The sequence below is a fragment of the Bufo gargarizans genome, chromosome 3, assembly GCF_014858855.1.
Source record: "Bufo gargarizans isolate SCDJY-AF-19 chromosome 3, ASM1485885v1, whole genome shotgun sequence".
Taxonomy (NCBI): Eukaryota; Metazoa; Chordata; class Amphibia; order Anura; family Bufonidae; genus Bufo; species Bufo gargarizans.
Window position 1 is genome coordinate 545581394 of NC_058082.1, and position 20934 is coordinate 545602327.

The following is a 20934-nucleotide window of genomic DNA, read 5'->3' on the forward strand; positions in this document are numbered from 1 at the left end:
CATGGAATCAAGGTAATGCGAGTGACCTGTGTAGTTCAGAAGAAGAGGCGGTGGTCGCACAGAGCCACCAGCACAGCAGAAGAGGGAGCGACCGTCCCCTAGACAGTACGCCTGCTACTGCCCACTGCAGCAAGGGACCGAGCACACCAATGTGCTGACAACAAGACACGAGTGGTTTGCACGCTGTGCAATCAGAGCCTGAAGCGAGGCATAAACGTTTTCAACCTAAGCACAACCTGCATGACCAGGCATTTAAGTGCAAAGCACGAGCTGCAGTGGAGTAGACACCTCGAAAACCAAGAAAGGTCTCTGGTTCCTCCTGCTTCCTCTTCTGCTGCAGTCTCGGCCTCTTCATCCAACTCTGGAGTGACAGTGCCACCTGTCACCCCGCAAACAGAGGATCTGCCATCAACACCACCATCTGGGTCACCAAGCATCTCCACAATGTCCCAGTTTTTAAAGGCCTTATGGCGGTGGCTGTCCCACAGTACATCGTGCCCAGCCACCACTACTTTTCCAGGCGTGCCTTCCCTTCCCTGTACAACCAAGTGGGACAAAATCAGGTGTGCACTGCGCAACGCCATCTGTGGAAAGGTGCCCCTCACTTCGGATACGTGGACCAGTAAGCACGGTCAGGGACGTTATATCTCCATAACAGCACACTGGGTAAATGCAGTGGCGGCTGGGCCTGAGGCGGATAGCAGTTTGGCGCATGTCCTTTCACCACCGAGGATTGCAGGGCGCTTCAGTTTGCCTCCTGTTGATTCCTACTCCTCTTCATCATCCTCTACTGACTCCTAATCCAGTCAGTGTAACACCTTCACCACCAACTTCAGCACATCCAGGGGTAAACGACAGCAGGCAGTTTTAAAATGTATCTGTTTGGGGGACAAACCCCACACCGTGCAGGAGCTGTGGACGGGCCTTGGTTGGTGCCAGTGAGCCTCAAGCCCGGCCTGATGGTGTGCGATACTGGGCGAAATCTCGTAGCAGCTCTGGGACTAGCCGGTTTGCTGCACATCCCTTGCCTGGCGCATGTGCTGAATTTAGTGGTGCAGAGATTCTTCAGAACTTACCCCGATATGTCAGAGCTGCTGCATAAAGTGCGGGCCGTCTGTGCGCGCTTTTGGCGTTCTCACCCTGCTTCTGCTCGACTGTCAGCGCTGTAGAGTAACTTTGGCCTTCCCGTTCACCGCCCCTTATGCGACGTGGCCACAAGGTGGAACTCCACCTTGCACATGCTGGCCAGACTGTGCGAGCAGCAGCAGGCGATAGTGGAGTTTCAGCTGCAGCACGCACGGATGAGTCGCTCTGCAGAACAGCACCACTTCACCACCAATGACTGGGCCTCCATGCGAGACTTGTGTTCCTTGTTGCGCTGTTTCGAGTACTCCACCAACATGGCCAGTGGCGATGACGCCGTTCTCAGCGTTACTATCCCACTTCTATGCCTCCTTGAAAAAACGCTGCTGGCGATGATGGAAGAGGATGTGGCACAGGAAGAAGAGGGATCATTTCATACCGTTTCCGGACAGTCATTCACAGGTGGCTCCGAGGGTGGGTTCCTGCACCCACAAATGCCAGGTACACAATTGTCCAGCCAGGCCACAGTTCTGGAGGATGACGAGGTGGAGGATGAGGATGAGGAGATGGAGGAGGAACCATGTTCACAGCAGGGTGGCACCCAGACCAGCTCATGGCCATCACTGGTGCATGGCTGGGGGTATACAGAGGACACAGACGATACACTTCCCACAGAGGACAGCTTTTCGTTGCCTCGGGGGCAGCCTGGCACACATGAGCGATTACATGCTGCAGTGTCTCCACAACGACCGCCGAGTTGCCCACATTTTAACTTGTGCTGATTACTGGGTGGCCACGATGCTGGATCCCTGTTACATAGACAACATACCATCCTTAATTCCCTCACTGGAGCGTGATCGTAAGATGCGCGAGTACAAGCGCACGCTGGTAGACGCGCTGCTGGTGGCATTCCCACCTGACATCGGGGGCACAGTGGAAGCACAAGGCGAAGGCAGAGGAGGAGGAAGAGGTCGCCAATGCAGCTGGAGCACTGCCAACACCTCAGAAGGCAGGGTTAGCATGGCCAAAATGTGGAAAAGTTTTGTCAGCATGCTACAACAACCAGCACCACCAGCTGATATGAAACGTCTTAGCATGAGGCAGCATTTCACTAACATGGTGGAGCAGTATGTGTGCACACGCCTACACGCACTGAATGACGGGTCTGCCCCCTTCAACTTCTGGGTCTCCAAATTGGGCACATGGCCTGAGCTTGTCCTTTACCCCTTGGAGGTGCTGGCCTGCCCTGCAGCCAGTGTATTATCTGAATGTGTGTTTAGCACGGCAGGGGGTGTTATCACAGACAAGCGCAGCCGACTGTCCACAGCCAATGTGGACAAGCTCACGTTCATTGAAATGAACAAGGCATGGATCCCACAGGACTTGTCCGTACCTTGTGCAGAATAGACATGTATACCGGCCTTAACCAGCCATTGTTATACTACAGCACAATTGCTCATTCTTGTATTTTGGATATTTCACACTCTTTTGGCGTGTACCCTAATTAAAAAATAAAATTAAAACCAAAAACCAGTGTTGGCTACCTCGTCCTCCTCCTCTGCCGTTTCCACCACCTCCTCAAACTCTTACTCGATATGGACCTCCACCTCATAAATCAATTTTTTTTTATTTGTACTTATTTTATTTTATGTAATTTTACTAATTTGTCTGTTACAATTTCGGGTGAAATTCACAAATATTTGGGTGTAATATACCCCTGCTCTTTCTAGTTGGCAGCTCAATAAATTTCACAAATTTTTCTGTTACATTTTCGGGTGACATTCAACAATTTTTAGCTGTGATATACCACTGCTCTACCTAGTAGACAGGTTAATAAATTTCACACATTTTTCTGTTACATTCTTGGGTTGACATTTTACAATTTTTGCCATGAATAAACCCCTGTTCTGCATAGGTGACAGGGACTTAAATTTCGAAAATTCGACTTTAATTGTACCTTTCATTCGATCCTTCTGCTTTAATAACTTGTCCCACATTTCCGCTTCATCCCATTGCAGCCATTGACCTCCTTTGGATGAGGTCTCACTTTCTCACACTCCCTCTCCGGCGTGGAACCCTGATTCGCCGATAACCATGATCAACATGGTAGGCTCAGAAAAGAACATCGAAAGTTGATAGAGAAGATATCAAAATGGATTGTGAACATCACAGGGACTTGCGATCAGGCAGAAGTTATCTAGAGTCAACAAAGTGGCAGCAGGGCCTCTCCTGGCTAACGTTTCCAAATCCAAAATACCCCTGTGACATTCCCTATTATTTTTTAATTAATCATTCCAATAACAGGGCATCTTAAGAGTCTTGTATTGTTATTTATCGTCACTACCTCCCGAGTCGGGAGTGGGTAATTTCCTCGCGCCTCCTCCTTTCCTTCAAGTCTTCCGTTTTAATAGTTTCTCCCACATTTCTGCTCAATCACAATTAAATTTCATCCATTGATCTCCCTTGGATGTGGTCTCTCTTTCTCACACTCCCTCTTCGGCGTGGAACCCTGATTCACCGCTAACCGTGAACAAAATGGTAGGCGCAGAAAAAAACATCGAAAGTTGATAGAGAAGATATCCAAATGGATCGTGGACATCATATGGACGTGCAACATGGTGGGGCAGTATGTTTGCTCACACCTACACGAACTGACTGATGGGTCTGCCCCCTGCGACTTCTGGGTCTCCAAATTGAGCACATGGCCTGAGCTTGCCCTTTATGCCTTGGAGGTGCTGGCCTGCCCTGCAGCCAGTGTATTGTCTGAACGTGTGTTTAGCACGACTGGAGGGGGTTATCACAGGTTATATTTCCCAATGTTTTGGGGTGTACCCTAAGTTAAAAAAAATAAAAATACATTTAAAACCAAAAAGCAGTGTAGGCTACCTCCTCCTCCACCGCCGTTTCCACCTACACCGCCACATCCACCACCTTCTCAACCCCCTACTCCATATGGACCTAGTCTTCCTAGCTAAAGATAGTTTTATTTATATTTTTATGTATTTTATGTTATTTAAAGTCACTTCTCCATCCACATTTGTTTGCAGAGCACTTGCCATGCTCTTAACCACATTTTGATGCCATTTGCAGCCCTTTCCATGACATTTTTACAGCCATTTTAGTGCTCAAAAGTTCGGGTTACCATTGATTTCAAAGGGGTTAGGGTTCAGGGTCAAGTTCGGGTCCCGAACGTAAACTTTTTTGTGAAGTTCGCCGAACCCGTCGAACCCAAACATCCAGGTGTCTGCTGAACTCTAATCAGCACCTTGATATGTCACACCTGTGAGATGGGATAGATTATTTCAGCAAAGGAGAAGTGCTCACTAACACAGATTTAGACAGATTTGTGAACAATATTTGAGAGTAATGGGTCTTTTGTGTATGTAGAAAATGTTTCAGATCTTTGAGTTCAGCTCATGCAAAATGGGAGCAAAACCGAAAGTGTTGCGTTTTAATTTTTGTTCAGTGTATATGTGTAAGGCTCCATTCAGACGTCCATGGAATGGGTCAGCAACTTTGCAGAACGGGTGCAGACCCATTCATTTCCAATGGGGCAGGAATAGATGCGGACAGCATACAGTGTGCTCTCTGCCTACGCATTTCTGGTGCGTGGGCCCGAACTTCCGGTCTGCAGCTCTGCAAGAAAATAGAACAGCGGACAAGAATAGGACTTCTCTATGTAAGTGCCGGCCATGTGCAACATCATTGTTTTGCGGTCCGCAAAACACTGCGGACGTGTGAATGGACCCTAATAAAGAATAAAGTAAATAAAAGCGGCTTACTCCCTTGTAGTTCTAGGTTTGGTGCTCGTGTCCAAATTGACTCGCCCTGTCAATGATTTTTTGGATAATTAGTGTGTGTGTGTAGTTCAGGCACTCAACCTATGGAACCACCCAAGAACCAATTGCAACATGCCAGAACCCAATGAGGGGGAGTAGTAATACAGTTCATCGGTTTACTCGCGGTTAGCAAAAAGCTTCCTGGGCTGGCAGCACAGTGATAAGGAAGACAGCACGAAACCTTCCGGGGCACACTCTGTGGTAAGGGAGCACCAGCCTAGATGGAGGTTGAGGTGCCCTTGATGACTGGCGGTGTTTAGGGTGCTTGTGGCGCCTGGGTCACTTGGTGGTATTTATTGTGACGCCAGTACCGTTTATGGTGGTACAACCAGTTGTAGTGGTAGTATTGAAAAACGAGGTAGACAGTGGTAGGATACAACTCACAACTTTTACTGTAGCTGGTTTTAGTTGCAGCATAAGCATCCAGACAGAATACAGTCTCTGGGTATATAGAGGAATTCTGTTGATCCACTGTTAATAGGTTTTGGCTAGGTCAGGCTGTGGTTCAGTATATTTCTTACTGGTAGGTGACTTTGCTTCCGGTCCTTTTTAAATCCAGTGTAGTTTGGTGAGGTTGCCCGTGGCTAGAAAATCCTTCACCTAGACTCCCAAAGGTCTTTGATGTGCCTGGGTAGTGGCTATTATCCTTTGGTTTAAGTCCTTTTTCTACTTTGTCCCTTCTTGGACTAGACTTCACTTCTGAGCAGACTTGTGCTTGATCTGCACACTCACTAACTGGCAAAAAACTGAACACAGATTAGACCTGAGCTGGGCTAGATATCCCAGAGTGGTGCTATCCCCATCTAGTGGTGGGATGTATAAAGCACACTTGACCAGCCTATGAACAGGGATACAACAGATGTAGCAATGCAAAATGACATGCCACACGGTAATGCAGTTTACAGTTATTTTGTAGTTCCCACGTGTCCTGAGTGGGACGCTGCATACCCCCATGGTAAAATGTGTGTCGACCTCAACACAATTTTTGACTCGATGTTGTGTCTTCCTGTAGGATATAAGAGAAGGGAAAGCATGCATGCATAGGAAACAACATCATAACCCCATTCTTGTACTCCTTGTATCTGAAAGTAAAATGGGTTAGGCAAACATATCTCAGGCAACAATGAAATGTGACAAAAGGTGACAACAGGGCTGTAATTTTTCCTCTGAAGATTGGTGATGTAATGGGAAAACCAGGATAGTCCATAATGAGGTGGGGGGAAACAACATCTCAGGAGGCTCACAGGGTATGAGTCTGTTCCCTGGGCACAGAAAAATGTCAACATAGCATATCATGGAGGCTCAGGTGCGTGAAAGTCTATCTCCGGGTGCAGGCTTAAACGTTGCAAAACAGGTGTAAGGTAGGTAGACCCTTAAAAGTCCTTTAAGGAAATAAAACATAATAGACATAGGTCAGTCTCTTTCTTAAACTCTGGAACTCCAGACAATGTAGGGATGCACTCAACGACGAAACGGCAGGGCTGGAAGTTGTCTTCTCGGCTGCTGGTGCAGGAAATCCCTATAAGGTGGTTGCAGGTGGTTGTCCTCTTGTAATCTTGTCGGATCTACGATGCGGCTGAGACTCTACAGGCCTTATTTTAAGGGAACTTAGTGTTTCCTGAGCTGTAGTAGATACTTCTCGAGATAGCTTATCTGGTTGAAGTGCGGTTGTGTTGGTCTTGGCAGGCACTAAGATATTGAGCCATGGGGTAAAGAACCATTGCAAAGGATCAGAGTCTAATAAAGTTTTTCCAAAAGACTGTATTGGTCCTTCTGAATCTGATGATTTTACAGGCTCTGGTTCTACGGATTGGGTTTCCTCTTGAACTGCTTCTTCTTGAAGAGTTTCTTCTTGAGTATCTTCCTTGAGACACAACTTAATGCGATTTCGATGCACTACGCATGATTTGTCCTCTTGGGTAATCTCATAAGTATCAGTCTCTGGATTGAGAATAGCGGTAATGGTGTAAGGTTCTCTCTCCCATTTGCTATCAAATTTTCTGGTACGATGGTTGTTTTTTAACCACACACGGTCACCAATTTTGAGAGGTTCTGCTTTGGCAGATTGGTTATAATCTTTTTGTTGCTTTTCGTGAGCATGTTCCATGTGATGTTGAACAATTTCTTTTGCATCAATTAAATGTCTTTGGTGCTCACTCATCTAATCAGTTTTTAGTAGAGGGTTGATTGCATCAGGCACTTGTACACCCAAAGTACGTACCTTGTACCCAGGCCTTTCTTACTGGCATCTGTGTAAAGATGAAATGGCTGTTGGTAATCCGGATAGCCTAAGATTGGTGGCTCTGTTAACTTCTTCTTCAGGAGCTGGAAGGCAATTTCGCTTTCGGTGTTCCATTCAATGGGTATTGGAGATTTCTGATTCACCAATGACCTACTGACAGCCAAAACCAAGAAACAATACTCTGTCCTCCTTCTCCTTGACCTGTCCTCTGCCTTCGACACTGTTGACCACACCCTTCTGTTGCAAACTCTCTCATCTCTTGGCATCACTGACCTGGCTCTCTCCTGGATCACATCATACCTCACAGACCGGACGTTTAGCGTCTCCCACTCCCGCACCACCTCCTCGTCTCATGCCCTCTCTGTTGGTGTCCCGCAAGGCTCTGTCCTAGGACCCCTGCTCTTCTCAATCTACACTTTTGGCCTGGGACAGCTCATAGAGTCCCATGGCTTTCAGTATCACTCCTATGCTGATGACACACAAATCTACCTTTCTGGTCCAGACATCACCACCTTACTATCAAGAATCCCACAATGTCTATCCTCTATATCATCCTTCTTCGCCTCTCGCTTTCTTAAACTTAACATGGATAAGACAGAATTCATAATCTTTCCCCCATCTTGTTCAACCCCCCCAACAGACCTATCTATCACGATCAATGGCTGCACATTATCCCCAGTCAAAAAAGCCCGCTGCCTTGGAGTGACCTTAGATTCTGCCCTTTCCTTCCGACCGCACATCCAAGCCCTTTCCACCACCTGCCGCCTCCAACTCAAAAACATCTCCCGCATCCGTGCTTTCCTTAACTTTGAATCTGCGAAAATGCTCGTACATGCCCTCATTATCTCCCGCCTAGACTACTGCAACATTCTCCTCTGTGGCCTTCCATCTAGCACCCTCGCACCCCTCCAATCTATCCTCAACTCTGCTGCCCGACTAATCCACCTCTCACCTTATTACTCCTCTGCCTCTCCCCTCTGCCAATCCCTTCACTGGCTCCCCATTGCCCAACGAATCCACTTCAAAGTACTGACAAACACATACAAGGCCGTCCATAACCTGTCCCCTCCCTACATCTCTGAGCTACTTTCCCGATACATCCCCACACGCACTCTCCGATCCTCACAAGACCTCCTTCTCTCCTCTCCTCTTATCGCCTCTTCCCACAATCGACTCCAAGATTTCTCCCGTGCATCCCCCATACTCTGGAACTCGCTACCCCAACACATCAGACTCTCACCTACAGTGGAATCCTACAAAAGAAACCTGAAAACCCACCTCTTCAGACAAGCCTACAACCAATGACCCTGCTGCCTCTATACCGCCATGACCAACTCAACCCGCACCTACTGTGTCCTTCTCCCATACCATGTAGATTGTAAGCCCTCACGGGCAGGGCCCTCTCTCCTTCTGTACCAGTTTGTAACTCATCTTGTTTATGATTAGTACAATTGTCTGTTATGTATGTGCACCGCTTATCATATGTACAGCGCTATGGAATGAATGGCGCTTAAATAATAAATAATAATAATAATAATAATAATACCTTTTAGCATGTCCTTTCAGAAGTTCTAATATTGGCTCTGCAATTTGGGCAAAATGAGGAATAAAGCATCTGTAGTATCCTGCGAAACTGAGAAAACTTCTCACTTCTTTCACCATAGTAGGAGTAGGCCAATTTTGGACTGCGGCTATCTTCTCTGGATCTGGTTTAACTCCTTCAGAGCTGACAATATGCACTAAGTATTTGACTTCTGGCTTCAGCAGATAACACTTAGATGGTTTGACTTTGAGTCTATGTTTAATGAGGACTTGAAAAGCTTCGGCCAGATGTTTCAAGTGATCTTCATAAGATTTGGAGTAGATGATGACATTGTCTAAGTATAACAGGACGGTTTTAAAATGTTTGTGGCCCAGACAATGCTCCATAAATCTTTAAAAAGTTCCGGGCGCATTGCAAAGTCCAAAAGGCATGCAGTTGAATTCAAATAGGCCCATAGGGGTGGTAAATTCAGTCTTCTCACCATCTTCAGGTGCCATTAATACTTGTCAGTATCCACTGGTTAAATCAAGAGTACAGAAGTAGGCTGAAGATCCTAAAGCTGAAGAGGATTCCTCTATGCGTGGTAAAGGGTATGCATCCTTGTGAGTGATTTGGTTAATTTCTCTGTAATCCACACAGAATCTGATATTACCATCATTTTTACGGCAAAGAACTAGCGGTGCAGCCCATGGGCTATGGCTGTCTTTGATGATATTGGAGTCCTTCATCTCCTGGATCATTTGCTTTACGGACTGGTACATAGTTGGTGGTATAGGCCGATACCTTTCCTTGATCGGTGGGTGTGAACCTGTAGGGATGGAGTGCTTAATGATATCTACTTCTTCGTAGTCTGTAGAATGCTTACTGAAGGCACAGTGATGCTCCTTCACAATTTTCAGTAATCCCTCAAATTGGTTTTCTGGCGTTAAAGCATCTCCCACATGAAGTTTTTTCCACCAGGATGTGCTTAAATGTTGGTCCTGTGGGTGCTGTTTCTTGGTAGGTTGCTCCGTGGTAGCTGTAGCCACACTGATGACATCTTGAAATGTAACTTGGATTAGCTGTGCAATGGGACGGTATTTTGTTAGTGTTACACTGCTATCACTCAAGTTTAGGAGTCGAATAGGCACTTTACCTTCAGAGACGGTTACTAGGCTTCTTGCAGCTCTAACTAGAGGATGGTCTTCCAAAACAACTGGCTCTACCAGGGCTTGGTAGTCTTGACCCTGAATTCCGACTATAGGTCGGCACCACAAGAGGGTTTCGGTATTGGTTTTGAGAATCACAGATTGATTATCTCGGATGCGGACACAGCAGATTTATCCTTTTTCGTTGGCGAATCTCTGTTGCGCATTTAGTACATGGATGGTTTGTTGGATCACCTTCTTAGAAGCAGGAGAGGCAGTAGGCACTGATTGGCGCAAGGCTTCCAGCATCTCAACATAACAGTTCCTGAGGACATTCGTTCCTAGGCCTATTGGAGGGTTGTTATTTTCTCTGACTTGTACCACAATAATGCCTTGTCGAGATAGTGTAGTTCCTTCTACTTGAATGGTAGGTTCCCAATAACCATGTATTTATACGGGTTTGCCGTTACTGGCTATGAGACTAAGCCAGGATTCTGGGGGCTGGGTAAGCTGATTTTGGTCCCAGTATTTTTCAAATGCTGCTTGTTGGATGGTAGTGACTTGGGATCCTGTGTAAACTATGGCAACAAAAGGAACTCCATTTATTTGAAGTGCCACTTCTGGACGGGATCCTACATATCTTGGCATCCAGTAGGGATCTTCTGGACCTATTGATTTACCTCCCGCGGGGTGTTCCTTGGCCTCGGGGGTCACCCGTTTAACTGCCAGCAGGTTGCTTCAGTATGGCCTGGCTTGTGACAGTATGTGCAGATATGCACATGCAAGGGTCTGTATGGTAGACGATTGCATGCCTGCGTACCTAATACTGTGTGACACCTGAAAACCCTATAATAGTAAAGAGACACGACCACCGGCTCCCTGCACTTAATACGGACGGAGTCAGGGTCACCTAGAATCAAGCCAGCAAGGAAACACAATAAAGTAAAAGACTTATCTGTACAAACAGCAGAAGCAGCCTCCAGCAGTGAACACCTCATCCAGGAAGTAGTATAAACCGCAAAGTGAGGCAGTATGGGAGGGATTATAAAAGAAGATGATTAGTCGAAATAAGTGACACCTGGCAGAAGGAAAGGAGATGAGAAAGTGAAACCAAAACAAAGAACATCATACAAGAGGTAGAGAAAAACGTCTGCCAGAGCTTCTCACAGAACTGGCGGTGACAACATATTAGGTATTGCTGCGTCCGTAACAACCAGCTCTATAAAAAAAAATCACATGACCTAACCTTTCAGATGAACATTGTAAAAACAATGCCAAAACAGCTATTTTTTGTTACCTTGCCTAACAAAAAGTATAATATAAAGCAACCAAAAATCATATGTACCCTAAAATAGTACCAACAAAGCTGCCACCTAATCCCATAGTTTCCAAAATGGGGTCATTTTTTGTGGTTTCTACTCTAGGGGTGCATCAGGGGGTCTCCAAATGTGACATGGCAACTTAAAATTATCCCAGTTAAATCTGCCCTCTAAAAACCATATGGCGTTCTAAACTTCTAAATATTGAGTTTTGTTTGGCAGTTAAAGTGTTTCTATCATGGGAAAAACCGTTATGTAGCTGACTGACATTAGTAATGTGCTAATGTCAGCAGTACATAACAGTATATTTAAGTCCCTGTTCTCTCTAGGTGCTATGAGGGCATTGCTGCAGCACCTAGAGGCTCGGTCTACTCGCCTTTTGCACGCCCACGTCCACTTGATTGACATCCTTCTTCTCTGCATCGTCCTCATAATCCCACGCCTGCGCCGTTCTGTTTAGTATTCGGCGCAGGCGCAGTGAGTGAAGGACGCTCTGCCGTTGCCAGGCAGGCCGGCCGGGGAGGCCTGTCACGTAATCGTCGCAGGCGCAGTGAGGAAGCTGGCAGCAGCCGAGTGTCCTTCACTCACTGCGCCTGCGCCGACTACTAATCGGAACGGGTGCAGGATTATGAGGACGATGCGGAGAAGGACGTCAGTCAAGTGGACGTGGGCGTGCAAAATGAGAGTAGACCGAGCCTCTAGGCAGGGCTCAAGACAAAAAAAAAAATCAAGAAGCCATTGGCTCCTAACATGAAAAATGTGGGAGCCAAATTAAAATTTTTAGTTGCCAAATTTAAAATACATATAATTACGGTATAATAAAAAAAAGACATGTCTTTGACTCGATTTCGATACCATAAAAAAGTATTGCGATACTCGATACCACGTGAAAAAAATAAAACACCAAAAAAGTAGCATGCAATCCACATTTTATGGAACGTCTGGACCATAATAGAACAGTCCAATCCTACCGTATTTTTTGCCCCATAAGAAGCACTTTTTCCCCCCAAAAGTGGGGGAAAAGTGCCCCTGCGCCTTATGGGGCGAATGATGGCAATTTACATAGCAGTCTGCGATGCTGCAGCATCGCAGACTGTGATGTATTAGTGAGGAGGGTCTGTAGTAGGCGGGGAGAGCGGCGGGCAGTGCAGGATCTGTGGATGCGACTGTTGTGGAGGGATCTGTGGATGACACACATAGCAGTGCCATCCACAGATCCCCCCACCATCATAATGCCATCCACAGATCCCCCCCACCATCATAATGCCATCCACAGATCCCCCCCACCATCATAATGCCATCCACAGATCCCCCCACCATCATAACGCCATCCACAGATCCCCCTACCATCATAATGCCATCCACAGATCCCCCCACCATCATAATGCCATCCACAGACCCCACCACCATCATAATGCCATCCACAGATCCCCCCCACCATCATAACACCATCCACAGATCCCCCCACCATCATAATGCCATCCACAGATCCCCCCCACCATCATAATGCCATCCACAGATCCCCACATAACAGTGCCATCCACAAATCCCCCACCCCATAACAGTGCATCATCCACAGATCCCCCATAATAGTGTCATGCACAGACCGCCATTAGTTCAAACCCACCAAAAGCACACCTTTTGGTTGAAACTTCCAATTTGGGGCACGGTGCATGCGCCGTGCAATGTACTATGCAATCCCAATATGAGTGGTATGTTAAGTAGTACTATTCCTATCAGTTTATTCCCTGTTACGTCCCCTTGGTTGGTCCTGCTACTTCCAATTTGGGGCACTGCGCGTACGCCGTGCAATGTACTGTGCCACCAGATATGAGTGGTGTGTTAAGTAGTACTATTCTCATCAGTTTAATCCCTGTTACGTCCCCTATCAGGGGACGTGTATGGAATAGATTTTAGACAACCGCAAAGAGTTGTCAATAGTTGACACACTCATGACATAAATGTTATTCCTCTATGCGTCAATCTTGGTCTAGTGATGACTGTGCTCGTGCGCACGTTTGGGAGATTGCAGGCAATGGGGTTTTTTCAAAGCCTATGGTCGTGCTGAAGTAGTTCAGTGACAGTTAAGTGACCCAGAAAACAATGATTCTGCAGTGTGGACCCATTGTTGGCCTAGTAGGCTTTAATGATCACCTTAGATGATCACAAAAAAAATTTATGTTTTTTTCTATGCAAAATTATCCAACCGATCGCTTTTGGTCTGTTCACAATGAAGCAACGACCTTATCATCTGGGGTGTGCCCAGTGGCGTACACACAATCCATGGGGCCCCGGTGCAAAACTGATCCATGGGGCCCCCTCCCCGTCGCCGCCCACCCAACCTCCCTCTACCGGCCGGCCGCCCGCCCTGCTCTGCCTGCTACAGGACATTTAGTAAGTACGGTAGTACAGATGGGGCTAGGAATAGGAACGTTAATTAAAGTTATTATAAAAGGTTTAAGCAATAAAGCAGTAAGTGAGCGGCGGGGCCGGAGTACAGTGACCGCACCGGCCCCGCTGCATTTGCATGACACCGGCCCCTCCCCCTCCCACAGGTTTAGCTATGGTATATTAGGGCATCTCTGGATCACTTACATTGAAAGTAACGGCTGAGCCAAACTGATGCATTCTGAACGGATCCTTATCCATTCAGAATGCATTAGGGCTGAACTGATCCATTTTGAACCGTTTGTGAGATCCCTGAAACGGATCTCACAAACGGAATTCAAAACGCCCGTGTGAAAGTAGCCTTAGGCTACATTCACACTGGTGTTTCTGGGTCCGCTTGTGAGATCCGTTTCAGGGATCTCACAAACGGTTCAAAATGGATCAGTTCAGCCCTAATGCATTCTGAATGGATAAGGATCCGTTCAGAATGCATCAGTTTGCCTCCGATCAGCCTCCATTCCGCTCTGGAGGTGGACACCAAAACACTGCTTGCAGCATTTTGGTGTCCGCCTGGCGATGCGGAGCCAAACGGATCCGTCCTGACTTACAATGTAAGTCAATGGGGACGGATCCGTTTTCACTGACACAATATGGTGCAATTGAAAACAGATCCGTCCCCCATTGACTTTCAATGCAAGTCAGGACGGATCCGTTGTAACTTAGACTTATTTTTTAAAGAATAATGCAAACGGATCCGTTCTGAACGGATACAAGCATTTGCATTATAGGTGCGGATCCATCTGTGCAGATACGGATCCGCACCTAACGCAGGTGTGAAAGTAGCCTGACTCTGCTATATTTCTGTAGCCTACAACCTCTGACTGCCCAGTTGGACTGAAACTACTACACCCAACATGTTCTGGCAGTAATGGTAAATGGATATTGGTGCAATTCTGAGCTACTAGTCTATACAGTACATAATGTAGGCAGCCTACATTATGTACTATATAGACTAGTAGCTCAGAATTGCACCAATATCCATTTACCATTACTGCCAGAACATGTTGGGTGTAGTAGTTTCAGTCCAACTGGGCAGTCAGAGGTTGCAGGCTACAGAAATATAGCAGTGTTAAAAGCCATTGATAGGCCAATTAAGTATTTACCATACCATATTATGCAGGCAATACAGACACAGTAACATTGCCCAACTCTCAGCCCCCATCAGACCCCACTCTAAGTCTGAACTCACCAAACCATAAATGTGGTGACTGGTGAGCAATTATGAAGACCTTTTTTTTTTTTACAAATCTTATCTTCAGTCAATCCGGACAGTCAGCGGTCGGCACTCGGCACCGGCTTCTTCGCGCGCTCCCTTCTCCCTGCTGCATCTCAGCGTCAGTGTTGTGCGCAGCCTAGGGGAACGTGCGTCATGTCCGGTGCGGCCGCCCAACAGGAAATGAGGAGGCACGCCGCACCGAGAGGAGACTCAGGGGGAGGAGGAGACTCAAGGGAGGGTAGGCCTGGCCTAGCAGGCACTGCCGCACAGAAGCAGAACACTGGGCGGCGGGCCCGCCCACCCGGGTTATTATACAGGCAAGGCAGGCGCAGCAGTGCAGCAAACATAGTACTATTGCAGGGCGGGGCCAGGGGTCCACAGGCGGCCGGGCCCCTGGGAGTGTCGGGCCCGGTCGCAACTGCGACCCCTGCGACCCCTGTATGTACGCCCCTGGGTGTGCCAACATTGCCATTTCCAACACACTCATAGAGGTGGTCGCTCCATTGTGATACGCAAGCACCTTCACCACAACAAGGTAACGATCACGGTTGAGAGGGGGAAAGGAGGACAGCAGTGGTTGACGTGGCTGAAGATGCTGGACCAGGAGCAGGATGGTGGCTTTGAGTTTGTGTGCTGCTTGTACTCATGTGTTGATCCCATAGGCGTTTGTGATGTGAGATCATGTGCCTTCGCAAAGCAGTTGTACCTAGGTGGGTGTTGGATTTCCCACGACTCAGTTTCTTTTGGCACAGGTTGCAAATGGCATCGCTGTTGTCAGAGGCAGACACACAAAAAAAATGCCACACTGCTGAGCTTTGCAATGACGGCATTCTGGTGGTGGCAACAGCATGCGTTGATTGGCGTGCTGTCTGGCTGACCCCGGGTGCCGATACATGCTGTCTGACTGTGCCACTAGCTCCTTGCGACGACCTCCCCCTGCTTCCAACTCGTCTCCTCCTTCTCTCTGTCTCCCCATCTGAACTTTCCCCCTGTTCTTCTTCTCTTCGAGCGGGCACCCACGTGACATCCACGGACACATCGTCATCATCAACCACTTCACTTGTATCTGACAAGTCAACAAAGGAAGCAGCAGCGGGTACAACATCATCATCACACCGTACGTCCATGTGTGTAATGCTGCCTGACTGAGACATATCCCTGTTATCTACATCCCCTGGCAATAATGGTTGCACATCACTAATTTCTTCCAACTGATGTGTAAATAACTCCTCTGACAGATCAAGTGAAGCAGCTGTGGTGGCTAGTGTTGGTGGTGGCGGCAGGCAGGCGAGTGGTAACTTGAGAGGTGTCCGAAGCTGAGCTGGAGGAGGATGGTGCGTCAAAGTTCCGAGCAGACGCTGTAGAAGATTGGGTGTCCTGTGTTAGCCAGTCAACTATGTCCTCAGAACTTTTCGAGTTCAGGGTACGTGGCCTCTGAACACTGGGCATTATTCTAGGGCCAAAGGGAATCACAGCACTACGACCACGACGGCCCCTGCGGGGTGGCCTGCCTTTGCCTGTCATTTTTTTTTAGATTAGTTTAGTTGTACTATGCGTGCAAGGTACTGTGACACTAGATATGAGTGGCACTGTGCACTGGCAGAAGTTGGCAGAGTAGACGCTGTAGGCCTGACACACACGCTTGCAGACAACTAACTGCTATTATATTACAGTCAAAATTATTAATTTTTTTTTAAAGCAAGCTACTGTGACACCAGATATGAGTGGTGGCACTGGGCAAGTGGGCACAGTATACGCTGTGAGCCTGACACACACACTGGCAGGCAACTGCAATTAGATTTACAGAGAAAAAAAAAAAGCAGACTGATGTACTAGCCCTAAAAAGGACTTTTTGGGGTGCTATCAGGATGCTGTCCTTACAGCAGCGATCAGATGAGTCTTTCAGGACTGTAGTGGACACTGAATACACTCGCCTAGCTATCAATTCCCCTATTAAATCAGCAGCAGCTACACTGTCCCTCCTCTGACTAAGAATGCAGCTTCCGAATGAATCTAAAACGGATGCTGTCCAGGAGGTGGGAGGGAGGGTCTGCTGCTGATTGGCTGGAATGTGTCTGCTGACTGTGAGGTACAGGGTCAAAGTTTGCTCAATGATGACGAATAGGGGGCGGACCGAACATCGCATGTTTTCACGCCGCGGCGAACGCGAACAAGCAATGTTCACCGGGAACAGTTCGCCGGCGAATAGTTTAGGACATCTCTAATAGCGGTGGATCGCAGCGCGCAGTCATAGAGGCTGGGTGCCAGGTATGGGATATAGCCGTCACCCGCAGCCTGCGTTTGTATTCAGGCATAAACTATATTCATTGGTGGTGCAGTGGTCCACAGCCACAGCCCCCCCCCCCCCCGTCTCCTCCCTGCTATCAGTCTATTGGTGGCAGCGGCACAGGGGAGAGGGACTGCCTCCTTCTCCCCTGTGCTGTTGAGAAGAACATGGCACGCACTGACAGCAGCACGTGCCATGTCAGTTTAACTCGTGTGTGAAAGCGGCAGAGCAGCAGAGGGTCTAGGCGCAAATGGTGACAAGACTACAAAATGGCATGGACCTTAAGGTGAAAAATGGCAGGGTCCTGAAGGGGTTAAATATGCAGTTAGTATAACATACATTTTTTATCTGCATGTTAATTGCATTTTATATTTTAACTGTTTGTGTGTAATTAGGAGAAAAAAAGAACCTTTTATCTTATAAAATGTTTCTTTCTTCAGGTAAAGACTGGATAAAAGTCTCCCAAGGTCATCTAATTCCATCTCCTTCTTATGAAATAGAAAGTAATCAATAATAGAACCGGGCTTAATCTGGGTGAGATGTCTGCAAATTCTGACTATGGGAATGATTTTAAAAATAATGCTAATCTTTCTGTGCACAATGAAATTCAGAAAGATGAACGGTCATGTTCTGAAAGAGAGAAAACTTTTAATGTGCTATCAAGTGTTGCTGACAATCAGACAAATGACACAGGAGAGAAGCCATATTCATGTTCAGAATGTGAAAAGTGTTTTCGTCAGAAATCACATCTTGTTGAACACCAGAAAACTCACACAAGGGAGAAGCCATTTTCATGTTTAGAATGTGGGAAATGTTTTAGTCGGAAAGCAAATCTTGTTGAACATCAGAAAACTCACACAGGAGAGAAGCCATTTTCATGTTCGGAATGTGGGAAGAGGTTTAGGAGTCAACATTATCTTAAGATACACCTGAGAACTCATACTGGGGAGCAGCAATATTCATGTTCAGAATGTGGGAAATGTTCTAGTGATAAATCAAGTCTTCTGATACATCAGAGAATTCACACAGGAGAGAATCCATATTCATGTTCAGAATGTGAGAAGTGTTTTCGCCAGAAAGCACATCTTGTGAGACATCAGAGAATTCACACAGGGGAGAAGCCATTTTCATGTTTAGAATGTGGGAAATGTTTTAGTCGGAAATCACATCTTGTTGAACATCAAAAAACTCACACAGGAGAGAAGCCATTTTCATGTTCGGAATGTGGGAAATGTTTTAGTAACAAATCAATTCTTGAGGTGCATCAGAGAATTCATACCGGGGTTAAGCCATTTTCATGCCCTGAATGTGGGAAATATTTTAATCAGAAATCAGATCTTGTGAAACATCTGAAAATTTACACCGGGGAGAAGCCATTTCCATGTCCTGAATGTGAAAAGTGTTTTAATTCGAAAGCACAGCTTGATATACATCTGAGAACTCACACAGGAGAGAAGCCATATTCGTGTCCTGAATGTGAGAAATGTTTTAGTAATAAATCAAGTCTTGTGCAACATCAAAGAATTCACACAGGAGAGAAGCCATATTCGTGTCCCGAATGTGAGAAATGTTTTAGTAATAAATCAAGTCTTGTGCAACATCAGAGAATTCACACAGGAGAGAAGCCATATTCGTGTCCTGAATGTGAGAAATGTTTTAGTGATAAATCAAGTCTTGTGCAACATCAAAGAATTCACACAGGAGAGAAGCCATTTTCTTGTCCCGAATGTGAGAAGTGTTTTAATAACAAATCAAGACTTGTGGAACATCAGAGAATTCACACTGGAGAGAAGCCATATTCATGTCATGAATGTGGGAAATATTTTAATGAAAAATCTAATCTTGATTCACATCTGAGAAATCACACAGTAGAGAAGCCATTTTCATGTCCAGAATGTGAGAAGTGTTTTAGTGAGAAATCACATCTTGTTCGACATCAGAAAACTCACACAGGAGAGAAGGGATTTTCATGCACTGAATGTGGAAAGTGTTTTAGTGAGAAATCAAGTTTTGTGAGACACCTGAGAATTCACACAGAAGAGAAGCCTATTTAATATACAGACTGTGGGAAATGCTTTGGCTGTAAATTAAAGGGGTTGTCCGGGCTTTTAACCCCTTCATGTATTATGATGTAACTGTACAGGTGAAACTCAAAAAATTAGATTTTCGTGCAAAAGTCCATTCATTTCAGTAATGCAAATTAAAAGGAATTGCATCAATGCAGCTTAAAATTTGAGTTTTGCGAAAAGGTTCAATATTCTAGGCTCAAAGTGTCACACTCTAGTCAGCTAATTAATCCATATCCCCTTAGCAAAGGGTACTTCAAAATTGTGACTTTGGGGTTTCATAAGCTGTAAGCCATAATCATCCAAATTATAACAAATAAAGGCTTGAAATATCTCGCTTTGCATGTAATGAGTCTATCTCATATATTAGTTTCACCTTTGCACGATATTCTAATTTTTCAAGTTTCACCTGTACGTCATAATGCCTGAGGGGATGTATCTGACCTGACAGGGAGCGGAGATTGCGTTGCGCCCGTCATTTAACCCCTCAGGTGCTGCGTTCAATGCACCTGTGAATGAAGGCAGAGGGATGCTGCCTCCTCTGGGTGCTGGCACACAACGCAGTTCTGACTTGCATTCAGGATGCAGTTTTTTATTGTAGCTAGCTGAAATTACTTAAATCATTACTTCTATGCAGAATATCAGGGGTTAACGAGGCAGACAAACTGGCTAAACTGAAAACTGCATCCTGTATGAATGTCAGAACTGCACTGTGTGCCAGTACCCTCTGCCTTCTGATCGGTTGCCATGGCGTTCTCCATACTGAGCTATGCACGAGGCACAGTACAGAATGGAGAGAGTAAAAATCCTATTCGCCCTAAGGGCTCATGCACACGAATGTATTTTCTTTCCGTGTCTGTTTCGTTTTTTATGCGGACTGTATGCAGAACTATTCAGTTCAATGGGTCCGTAAAAAATAAATGGAAGTTACTCTGTGTGTATTCCGTTTCTGTATGTCCGTTCCGCAAAAGAATAGAACATGTCCTATTATTGTCCGCATTACCAACAAGGATAGGACTGTTTTAGTAGGGGCCAGATGTTCTGTTCCGCAAAATATGGAGTGCACATGGACGTCATCCGTGATTTTTGTGCATCCAATTTTTTCGCACCTCTAAATACATAGGGTCGTGTGCATGAGCCCAATAGAGATCTATTAGGGTGAATAGGAGATGGAATCAAGAGATCACATGTACTATGCCCCTAAGGGCCATATTGTTATAAAAAATCAATAAGTGAAATAAAAAAAATAAAAAAAATCAATATAAGTTAAAACCACCCCTTTTTCCCAATTTTATATATAAAAATATATTAACAATAAAAAAATAACATATTTTATTATCGCTGTGTGTTAAAATGCTTGAACTTAAAAATATATATATTGTACGATGAACGCAGTATATACCACAAGCATGGTACCAATAAAAAATATAGTTACGCAAAAAACAAGCCCTCCTACAGCTTTGTAGACTGAAATATAAAAAAAATATCTGGCAATGCAAGGAAAATTAAGTTTTATTTTCAAAGGTTTTTATCTTTTTTAAACTAGTAAAACAAATAAAACCTATACAATTTGGTATCGCCGCATTTGTATGGAGCCACAGAATAAGGATGTTAGGTCATTTTTAGAGCACAATGAACGATGTGATATCAAAACCCCCAAAAACCTTGACAGAATTCATTTTTATTTTTTATTCTTCCACACACTCCATTTTTTCCTGTTTACCAATACAAGGTATGGTAAATTAAATGGTGACATAAAAAAAT

At 45.7% G+C, this 20934-nt stretch overlaps 1 protein-coding gene across 3 annotated transcripts in view; it reads left to right on the plus strand.

Moving 5' to 3' along the window:
• The window catches only part of LOC122932731 (zinc finger protein OZF-like), a 40145-nt gene extending 20835 nt beyond the window's left edge, over window positions 1-19310 (plus strand). For all 3 annotated transcript variants that reach the window (XM_044287321.1, XM_044287320.1, XM_044287322.1), the window contains exon 2: window positions 17545-19310. In XM_044287321.1, coding sequence (XP_044143256.1) covers window positions 17644-19158 — 1515 coding nt within the window. In that variant the 5' untranslated portion in view covers window positions 17545-17643 and the 3' untranslated portion in view covers window positions 19159-19310. The remainder of the gene's footprint in view (window positions 1-17544) is intronic.
• Window positions 19311-20934: the final 1624 nt, after the last annotated feature.